The sequence below is a fragment of the Pecten maximus genome, chromosome 18 (assembly GCF_902652985.1).
Source record: "Pecten maximus chromosome 18, xPecMax1.1, whole genome shotgun sequence".
NCBI lineage: Eukaryota > Metazoa > Mollusca > Bivalvia > Pectinida > Pectinidae > Pecten > Pecten maximus.
This window is the reverse complement of record NC_047032.1, coordinates 506,661-518,687: the sequence shown is the minus strand read 5'-3', so window position 1 is coordinate 518,687 and position 12,027 is coordinate 506,661. Positions and strand designations below refer to the sequence as shown.

Below are 12,027 nucleotides of genomic sequence, written 5' to 3'. Positions count from 1 at the left end.
TGAATAATGTTGTAATATTGTTTAATCATATTGATATGAAACTAGATACGAAGTAATTTTTCTAGAAATATAATAGCCAAACAATCACATGATACTTTATGATTATAAATCACTTGTAATAAGTTCAACTGTTAAAGAGATCTACAAATGCATATGAGTATAAACCCTGAAATAGATAATCTGTGGTTCATTTTCACTCATAGATACACAATGTGATATTTCAGACCAGGGTGTGGTATGGCAGTGAGAAGATTTATCATTCCCTTAGTAATACTAGGTTCAACTCATGTCGAAATCTAATACCATGTGCTCTCAACATACATATAATCAAAGGAGAGTAAATCTGGGCAATGAAAAAGCAGGATTGCCGTACTGACAAAACAAGATGCATTATGCTATAATTAAGGCTCTTGTTATGCAGATAGACGCTTTTAATGGATATTAATAAATTCATTTGTCTCTAGAAACCTACGAACTTTGATGTTTAAATGCTTATTGAAAATAGCAAACATTCAATTTGTTTTAATAAAACTTGGATACATGCAATGTTATTATATTTGTTAAAATAATGTCATTCATCTCAAACTTTGTAATCGCAAAATGTGAACATTCTATCCTGACGTGGAATATGCCCCCTGATTTCACACCTGGTAATTGTTTAGAGACGTATCTGTTTAAAGATATACTAACCCACTCAAAGTTGAATATATGTAATCCTCCGTATATATCTAAAATTCTGTTTAAAGAGAAGACATGACTTACGACACACGACTGGAAAGTAAAATCACAAGTATCCCAATCCCTTCAGGATAATTTAAGTAACAAACATATATACTTTAATCATTGAGAAAAGGTTTTTAGTATTAATTATAATTAGTCACAATGGACTAAACTGTGTCTTCTTGTTTTGTTTATACACTATAAAACAGAGCCTAATTTATGGTTTCAATAATTACGTATGATATATACCTGCATGTAAACTATCAATATGATGTTTGCGAAGCACTTTTACATAATTTTACTGACAATGATCGTATCAATATCTTTCTCAAGCATTTAATCGACGGTAAGCCATGAGACCGTGGCATATTAAAAAAGTCTGTTTCTGTAGAAGTACATTGCAGGTTTCAACACCGGTTTTCATAGAGACAGATTTAGTCTATTGTAGATCACAATGAATCTATATAATATATATATATATATATTTTCTTTTTGAATTGAGTGTCATTCATGACTAAAAGCGGGTTCGTATATAATACAATACGTCCATGGGTAGAACTAAATTGTCATTAATTGTCATTCATGGTAAGCTATGATGAAACTACCATTGACAGCGTTGGCTGCATCAGTCACGGTCGCTGTGTTGTCGCCTCTTATACATATACACTGGCAACTGGTACACGTAGCTGGGGTATACTTAGATACTTTCTCTTTTAGTACATTCTTGTAAGACTGGTTGATAAACATATATATAATCGGATTCCAAATGACGGACGCTTTTGCAAACAGAGCGGGTAACATACCCAAAACCGGATTGATTGTGTTGACGTCATCAAAAACTGCGTACAATGAAATGGCAGAGTATGGCAGCCAGGAGAAAATGAAAGCACCTGTCAGGATAAAAAGTATAATTAGTATATTAACATTCAGCTTTGGATTATACCAATATGGAAAGGCTTCAGTTGATAAAATAATGCTTTGTTTGGTTACCTTTCTTAAACTTGTTCCATTGGAGTATATATACACTGATTGTCAAAACAATGGCACGTGTTGAAAAACATTATTTGTCGAAACATGTCGTCCAGGATTGAGATGATAATGATGCAGTGCCGTTTAAGGACATTTATCTGCATGTGTAATATAAGGAATCAAATATTGTTGCCTTTTTGTTTGAAGTTGCAGGGTAAAATACATTTGTGCCTGGTCATATGGACTGAGGTAAACAACTAACATCCGTATATGTATGTTAGCGACATATCCCCGAAGTCACGTGACATATAGACAACGTATATTAATATATGATATTGTAAAGGAGTTAGTGACACAGGTGACAAAAATCCACATCATTATAAACCAAAAGAAACACTTTTCTCATCATGTCGTATTTTTAATTTCAGTTCAATTTAATTGACTTGATTTGCTAATTGACAAGACTATTAAGAACTACAGGTCTGTTCCACTCCTTGGTGAACGCAAAACCCACTCTTTTGTTAACAGTCTATTAAGATGGTATCTAAGAGTGCGAACAATGTTGCTTAAAATCATGTTTCTTTTATTTATCTAATAAGCAAATACAGTTCTTTAATTTGTAAACACTGACAATAAATAGGAACAAAACATGAAAATGATTGTATATATCTTAATGTATACTATACGATTGTAGAATCGAACAACGTTATACGATATGGTATAAATGTTCGACGTATGTGGAAAACATGACATAAATATAGCAACGGACATCTGTACACAAGGTTGTCTAAAGATGTCGTGATTAACAGGAATTCAGAAACATCTAATTAATATAATTAATAGGTGTGGAATTGGGTTGTCTTGTTTCAATGTGTAAAAGTATAATTAAGTATCCTTGTTCGAGGGAGTAATTGCCCATGTTTTCATAGTATTAGAGCACTGGTGTGCAGACTGACTCTCATTATAATTTCATTTATTAATTGTAACCGTACTCGTTAACTATTTGGTATTTAAATGTTGTTGTCTCAGGATTATTAGTCCTCTAAAACCTCATCACACATTGTACTTATACAAGCACATTCATTGCTATCATTCTAAATTACTACTGAACGCTAAATGTTGTGTGCGCACGATGTATGAACGATATGCGCACGGATACCTTTCTACTATATTGTGCGATTCCACAACTTTATAACTAGGTTTAAACTACCATCTCCTTATATAGGTATCTATTGTAGAGCGAAACATTCCTTAGATAACGACATACTTGGCCTTTATTCTCTATCAAATTGAAGATATTTACCTTTTCCAAAAACATGGATTCTGAATTTGTATATGCTCGATACAGGTTGCTTCCCTGTGGAATTATGTTTAGCTATGGACTGTCTTTACCCTATAGGGTCATGGTGATCCTAAAGGTATAGGTAACATTTGTATATACACAATGTAAAAGATACTTACATACGAGGATAAACATTGTCTTTATGACCTTGATTTCTCGTTTCAACATATTCTCGTAGCATTTGCCATTGTTCCGTAGCGTCTGACCTAATCGGTGCCTGTGAGTTCGTATCTGTGAATAAAGGTAACGAGAACATGTGGGTTTTTTTTATGTATTTACAAATTGCATTTGGATCGATTCCGTAAACGGAAGTGAGAAGACAAGAAAGGAGTTTTTTCTCTGTATTTACTACAAGAAAAATGCAGATGTGACTATCAAGATAAAGATACATTGCTGATAGCAAATTGCTAATTTTACAAACCGGATATGAAGTATACTCGATAAAAAAAAAATCATTTCATATATGGTATTCAGAATAAAAAATTTAGGCATTCAAATGATTGGTTTTTATTATCTAAGTATCATAAATATATTTAACGTACTTACTACAAGAAAAATATTGATGTACGAGAATAGCATGACAGAGACGGGACAAGCGAGGCCAATCAGCATAAGCAGGAAGGTGAAACACAGTGAGGAGGGACTTCTGTCAGACCAGTTGATGGAACATGACGTCTTTTGCGCCTCCAATGTATAAGAGTTCCATCCAAGGAGAGGGCAGCTTCCAAGAAATAGTCCCAGAATCATACAACCTATAATAGTATAAGCTGTGCCCGTCCTCGATAAAAAGCGTTCCCAACTTTTCTTGGCCATTATGACGTATTTCTCAAAAGACATAACAGTTAAAATGAAGATCTGAAATAGCCCTAGAGCGGTCATGGCAAAGGCGTGAAGAATACATCCATGTTCCCCAAATACCCAGTTATAGGCAAGTGAAGAGATCCCAAGCGACGGGACGATGAGGACTGCTATCAATATACTGGCCACACAAAGCGCGATGACATATATATTGTTTCGTGACTTTCTTATGTTTTGTTCCATTAAGATATAAATAAATATACTGTTGAAAAGTGATCCGAATATTCCAACAATCAGCATGAAAATAGCTGTTGCCTGCAGCATCGCTCTCCTGAATGCTTCATTGAAATAGTCCGTAGAATTACACGTGCAATTGTCTTCAATAAACACAGATGGATTCATTGTCAAGTTTTAAGAATACCATAGAAAATATCACACAGATGCTCGCATTGCAAATAACATCAAAGATCCTAGATCTATTGTGGAAGAAAACCCGGAATATGAATACTTATGAGGTATGGGGTCCTCTTTTACTATACTCGTCCATATATAGTGTGATGAAATATATTAATTAAGTTGCTAGCGAGAATCTATCATCGTATTACGTTTAAATCCTCTGAAGACCGCATCAGTCACCCGATGTCATTTTACCGGATCGCTACAGAAGATGTATTAGAATTAAGATTTTATGCCATATGTTTAATAGTTTTTTATTTTGAAACCACAACGTTCTTCTGAATGCGGTTAACATTTCTTTATAAAAGTGTTGTGTTTCTGGATTTTTTTTTTTTTTTTTTAATTTCATACCATATTCTTAACAATAAAACGTTAGTGCTAAAAGCTCTAATGACTGTTTACTAAATAAACAGGTCTGAAGTATGATTTTTATATTTAACGACGACACGATCATGATTTGTAGAAATAAATGAATAAATCTAAGTAAGCAATGCTGGCAAACATTCCACTTTTCCTATTTAAGATAGCTGATGGCAGTCGTATTCTCGACATACTTTTCTTTCTTTTTGTCCTGATTTCAACAGACTGACGAAAATTAATCGTATAAATAGTTATTTTATTCTAACTTGTGATAAAAGCATGCAAATTCATCTCCCATTTTTCATTTAGTATGAAAGACCTAGACCTATTACATGTATGTGATAGCAGAGTTGGGATTCATATATGCTTTATATATCTATAGTTGATAAATAAATATCACGTTAATTAGACGAGACTCTTCAAATATCCTAAGTATTTTCCGGACAATATGTAGGTTGTCACAGACATAAAATGCATACGGAGATGACACAAGGTTTACCTGGTGACAGCTGATTCATACCCGTTTGACCTTTAAACTTCATATGTAAATGAGGGATATGGACAGGCTTAGGGGGCCGTTTGCAAATTATTTTTTTTTGAATAATGAATTCGACGATGTTTTGATGACGGCCTGTGAGTAATTCACTTCGGGATTCCATCAAAGCGCCTGTGAATAAGACGACTCGCGCTTCCTTCCAAGCCAACATTAGTGATAAGTATAGGTAAATTTGTAATTGGTGTAAAATAGACAATGTCCATACGTGAGTGTTAAGTCCGGGCTATAGTTACAATGTAGATCTGTCACATGAGACATATACCTGAGATACTCTAGTCATATTACGATCATTTCGACTGGACACAAAAACAATAACACCTTTAGGTACAGTATCAATAATTCGTACAACTTTTTAAAAACTTCATTGACGAGAGTGGCCAGACATGTCAAATATCAAAATGATCGTAAACGAACCATAACAGACCAAGATATGGTATAAAAAGGTCAAACATGTTTAAGCTTTATGTTACAGATACATAGTTCGAATAAGCTTAACGTGTTACTTAATTACTGACAGGCTACATAGAAACAGGATATGACATACTGTGGCATGAAAACGACACCGACAAAATACTGTTAGCGATTGTAATCCTATACTGCTGTAACGATTTCTTATTTCAAATGAATCAATAGCTCCAGTTACCGTAAGGATAAAATATGATTAACCACCATATTGCATCAAACCCACACATGCTCGTGAATAACACATTTAATTATTAGTAATGAATAAATTAAATGTCGAATAAGTATGTTAGAATGTCGAAATATTGATGGGGAGGTGCCGAAATTTGATTATAATCGAATTTTAAGTACGTGTTTGTTTTAATCTTGTCACTATTCAAATGACAAGCAGCTTATGATAAATCTTGGGATCAGCAGTAGCTATCATCAGCAATCTCGAGCGATTGTACAGACATACAATGGGACTTCGGTGGTGACAACGGAATCATTAAAACATCAAAGCAGGCATTGGACACGCTTGACTTATATCGCACAAAGAAATTGAGTATTTCAAAAATAATATCATGGTGTTGACCATAAAACTTTCCCAAGGTTTTCATCAACTTGAATCTCCCCGCTCCGTCCGTTTTCAACGTACGTAAATTAGACCATCCGACGATGTTTTACCTCTAAGTGGTTGAGGATTGTGTTTTTTTGTTTATATGGTGACTAATGCCAGACTTTCGTCGAACTTTTGTCATTTTAGATATATCTTTTCAGATTTAGTTTGTTTTGAAAACAAAATCTTCCGATAAAAGGGATACCGGATGTTTAAATATTTTATTTAGAATTATCCCAGTTGTTGATGGGGATGTGCATTTGCAAATATTTAGGGAAATTATCACTGAATAGATTATAATACAAACTGAATAGAAATCCACCAAGTATAACTAATAACCGTGTTGATATGGAGACATGCTGTCGTTTTCGTCGCCTTGTTTATATTACCTCCATAGGGAACGGCTATTATTTAAAGCAGAAATTAAGGCGGTAAATTGACACTTTTCAATTTTGCGTTTTTTAAAAAAAGATTATTTTACTCATTACATTCTTTGTTTAGGATGGCTACAAAATGGCTGAAAACTATTTTTATCAACAAAAAATTAGAAGTTAGACTTCCCGACAGTTTTCAAACCCAGAAATAAACACAAGTTAATAACAACTCCCATGCGCGGTGATACGCGTGCGCAGATCAGGCTACACACTCACATGTTACGGAGCGTTTGTACCTCCTACAACGTGAGGTATTCTTTCTCAATTTTAAAAGAGTTTGATGGAAATGTATTTAAGTACATACCGAACGTATGCGAAATTACCTAACCCTACTCAAGTCGCAAGCGTACCAACCTAACGAACTGTTCTCAAAAAACCAAGATGGCGTCCAATGTATTGAACACGGAAAAACTGACTTTAAAAAGCGATGACGGTAGCTTATCAATCATACGTTTTATTGGTTTTTTACTGACAAAATCAGTGGCTGCCGTCATTCCGGTGAGAAAGATTTATTGTTAAAAATAACGAAAATCATGCACTATAAACATTTGGTTTTTACTGAAAAAAATAACACAAACACCTCCCTATGTAATTACGCTGTTTACGTACAAACAAAAAACCCGAAACGATCAGGATTATCGCCCGCACGACCAAATGTTTTTCTCGGATTCTCCGATTTCCTTTCAGATCCCCGGTGGGTTTAACTCCGGGGCAACAGGAGTGGTTACTATACTGTGTCACGTTGAATGGCTGTAACTCTTCCTTTTTAACACATATGGTTTATTCAGATGCGTTGATTGATCCTGCTGTGGTCACATGCTACCACTTACAGGTGATATGGTTTTGGAATCCCTATGGACGAGTATGTTAGCCTTCATACCGTGATTACAATCAGTGGCTGTAATCTACGACATGGTTAGCTTTATATGACAAAAGGCACATAAATCCCCTAATACATAAATGTCAGTTTATAATCGCATTTCATATTTTATAATGAATACATTTTATTTTCCTGCTAATATCAGGATCGTGGACATAACATTTTATTTGTTTGACTGTAACGTGGCGCGAAATCTGATGACATATGACAGAGAGATTTTGATATGTCAAAATTATCAAACTTTCTTCATTTCAAACCCTTTTTATTTAAATAAGCGCAATTTAATGTAACACAAAATCGAAATTATATCTATATTGAATAATAGTAAACTTTATCAAGAGTTTGCTTCCATACGAGATTGAATATATGCAAGGATATCACTCTCTAGAAACTAGATTGTTTTTTTCATTTCTAGAGAGTAATATCCCTGCATCCCATACCTTCCATTATCACGATTTCAATGACATCTGCTGGTGACTACTAGGGGAGAAACTAACAACACATGATTTAGGGAGATGCAGGTTGATAAGGACGGTGGTAAAAGCTTCTGGTGGACGTCATGATGTCGTTTGAAAATATTCTGTTTCCATTTCCGATACACGTGTTATATGCTTGTCGAAATGCTTAGTCTTTCTGTTGTCATCGTACTAACACAGATTTTCAGAAAGTGATTTATTGGGGTTTGACATAGATTTGCATGCATGACTAGTGTTGTCGAAGGTCCTACGAGAACATTTGATCTTATACTCTGAGCACTTTTTCAAAGGTTTCCATGCAAATCTAGATTTGTCAGTTTTAAGTCAGAAGTATGGTTTCGTTTTCGTCCATGTTCATTGTTGTTTTTGTCAGGTTCGTTTCGTACTTTGTGTTTTATAATTTCCTAGTTTTTTCATTGTCCATTGAAACCGTTGATATAACCTAACGTGGTCGGGTATATCTCTACACCCGGTATCCTGTTTTTAGTCTTAGTCAGCCTAGCCTCTCAAACTCTTGAACAACAGAATCTCTACGCCTCTTGGCACCAAGGCTTGTTTGACGTTGTTTCTGTTAGTTGTTTATCTACTTAGTTGTGCTACTGTTCCATATTCTATGTCTATATGTGATCGTTTGTAATTTACTTGTGTGACTGTTCCATATTCTATGTCTATATGTGATCGTTTGTAATTTACCTGTGTAACTGTTCCATATTCTATGTCTATATGTGATCGTTTGTAATTTACTTGTGTTACTGTTCCATATTCTATGTCTATATGTGATCGTTTGTAATTTACGCCTGTCTTGATAAAGGGACAGATCTCATCGATAATTCGACAATTGACTTGTCTGTTCTGTCGTTATTATTACATGACTGATTATCTATTTCTATTAACACGCATCAAGCGAACATCTGCTTACTAGGATCCAGTACCTATATTGAACAATATCGTCGTTATTACTTACATATGTGTGTGTGTAGTTTCAATTTTTTTTTCTGTTTCAGATTCATTTGGTTTTGTATGTTAAAAATCCAGTCCCAATAATATGTGATTGTTATAATCAATGATATTATTAATGTTTAAGTCCATTTGTTCTTTCTATGAATGCATGAGGGAGAGAAAAAAAAAAGATAAAGAACACATTTTCCAAGTATATGTACATCATGTACATTTTATCCTATCGATATAGGTTATATGGTCCCTGATGATAAGTACATTATTGTTTGGGAGTTATCTTTAGTAAATCATAACCAGTTGTATGTCATTGCATTAATAACCATAATATTAATCATTTTGATTGCTTTATTATCTACAGGTATACAATGTATTCACCGAGAAACCTACGCATTCGCTTCTATACTGTTTAATTTCACGGGTTGATATTTCACTTTTGGTCCAGTCGCAATTAATTTGTCGGCGTTTTATCCACCGCCTTGTTAACATTATACGGACCACAAGTGAACACTTCTTTACATCAGTGTGTATATATGATGTATATATGATGTATATGTATCAACTGTACATCAGTGTGTATATATGATGTATATATGATTTATAAATGATGTATATGTATAAACTGTACACCAGTGTGTATATATGGTGTATATATGATGTATAAATGATGTATAAATGATGTATATATGATTTATATAAGATGTATATATATGTTGTATATATGATGTATATATGATGTATATATGATGCAAATATGATGTATATATGATGTAAATATGATGTATATATGATGTATATGTATCAACTGTACACCAATGTGTATATATGATGTATATATGATGTATATATGATGAAATATGATGTATATATGACGAATAAGTATGTTAGAATGTCGAAATATTGATGGGGAGGTGCCGAAATTTGATTATAATCGAATTTTAAGTACGTGTTTGTTTTAATCTTGTCACTATTCAAATGACAAGCAGCTTATGATAAATCTTGGGATCAGCAGTAGCTATCATCAGCAATCTCGAGCGATTGTACAGACATACAATGGGACTTCGGTGGTGACAACGGAATCATTAAAACATCAAAGCAGGCATTGGACACGCTTGACTTATATCGCACAAAGAAATTGAGTATTTCAAAAATAATATCATGGTGTTGACCATAAAACTTTCCCAAGGTTTTCATCAACTTGAATCTCCCCGCTCCGTCCGTTTTCAACGTACGTAAATTAGACCATCCGACGATGTTTTACCTCTAAGTGGTTGAGGATTGTGTTTTTTTGTTTATATGGTGACTAATGCCAGACTTTCGTCGAACTTTTGTCATTTTAGATATATCTTTTCAGATTTAGTTTGTTTTGAAAACAAAATCTTCCGATAAAAGGGATACCGGATGTTTAAATATTTTATTTAGAATTATCCCAGTTGTTGATGGGGATGTGCATTTGCAAATATTTAGGGAAATTATCACTGAATAGATTATAATACAAACTGAATAGAAATCCACCAAGTATAACTAATAACCGTGTTGATATGGAGACATGCTGTCGTTTTCGTCGCCTTGTTTATATTACCTCCATAGGGAACGGCTATTATTTAAAGCAGAAATTAAGGCGGTAAATTGACACTTTTCAATTTTGCGTTTTTTAAAAAAAGATTATTTTACTCATTACATTCTTTGTTTAGGATGGCTACAAAATGGCTGAAAACTATTTTTATCAACAAAAAATTAGAAGTTAGACTTCCCGACAGTTTTCAAACCCAGAAATAAACACAAGTTAATAACAACTCCCGTGCGCGGTGATACGCGTGCGCAGATCAGGCTACACACTCACATGTTACGGAGCGTTTGTACCTCCTACAACGTGAGGTATTCTTTCTCAATTTTAAAAGAGTTTGATGGAAATGTATTTAAGTACATACCGAACGTATGCGAAATTACCTAACCCTACTCAAGTCGCAAGCGTACCAACCTAACGAACTGTTCTCCAAAAAACCAAGATGGCGTCCAATGTATTGAACACGGAAAAACTGACTTTAAAAAGCGATGACGGTAGCTTATCAATCATACGTTTTATTGGTTTTTTACTGACAAAATCAGTGGCTGCCGTCATTCCGGTGAGAAAGATTTATTGTTAAAAATAACGAAAATCATGCACTATAAACATTTGGTTTTTACTGAAAAAAATAACACAAACACCTCCCTATGTAAATAACGCTGTTTACGTACAAACAAAAAACCCGAAACGATCAGGATTATCGCCCGCACGACCAAATGTTTTTCTCGGATTCTCCGATTTCCTTTCAGATCCCCGGTGGGTTTAACTCCGGGGCAACAGGAGTGGTTACTATACTGTGTCACGTTGAATGGCTGTAACTCTTCCTTTTTAACACATATGGTTTATTCAGATGCGTTGATTGATCCTGCTGTGGTCACATGCTACCACTTACAGGTGATGTGGTTTTGGAATCCCTATGGACGAGTATGTTAGCCTTCATACCGTGATTACAATCAGTGGCTGTAATCTACGACATGGTTAGCTTTATATGACAAAAGGCACATAAATCCCCTAATACATAAATGTCAGTTTATAATCGCATTTCATATTTTATAATGAATACATTTTATTTTCCTGCTAATATCAGGATCGTGGACATAACATTTTATTTGTTTGACTGTAACGTGGCGCGAAATCTGATGACATATGACAGAGAGATTTTGATATGTCAAAATTATCAAACTTTCTTCATTTCAAACCCTTTTTATTTAAATAAGCGCAATTTAATGTAACACAAAATCGAAATTATATCTATATTGAATAATAGTAAACTTTATCAAGAGTTTGCTTCCATACGAGATTGAATATATGCAAGGATATCACTCTCTAGAAACTAGATTGTTTTTTTCATTTCTAGAGAGTAATATCCCTGCATCCCATACCTTCCATTATCACGATTTCAATGACATCTGCTGGTGACTACTAGGGGAGAAACTAACAACACATGATTTAGGG

At 34.2% G+C, this 12,027-nt stretch overlaps 1 protein-coding gene across 1 annotated transcript; it reads right to left on the bottom strand.

The window, feature by feature from the left end:
• Positions 1 to 726: 726 nt before the first annotated feature.
• Positions 727 to 4,231, bottom strand: LOC117316934 (melanopsin-B-like). The gene is made up of 3 exons (XM_033871710.1): positions 3,578 to 4,231; positions 3,151 to 3,262; positions 727 to 1,610 (listed from the first exon to the last, which is right to left on the bottom strand). Exons 1-3 carry the CDS (start codon positions 4,229 to 4,231, stop codon positions 1,297 to 1,299), a joined length of 1,080 nt encoding a protein of 359 aa, XP_033727601.1. The 3' UTR covers positions 727 to 1,296.
• Between the last annotated feature and the right edge of the window lie 7,796 nt (positions 4,232 to 12,027).

Coding starts and splice junctions, on each gene's coding strand:
- LOC117316934 (XM_033871710.1), bottom strand. CDS start 4,231: ATGAATCCATCTGTGTTTATTGAAGACAATTGCACGTGTAATTCTACG. Junction 3,263..3,577: donor ACATCAATATTTTTCTTGTA/GTAAGTACGTTA, acceptor CTTTATTCACAG/ATACGAACTCACAGGCACCG. Junction 1,611..3,150: donor GACAATGTTTATCCTCGTAT/GTAAGTATCTTT, acceptor TTATCCTGACAG/GTGCTTTCATTTTCTCCTGG.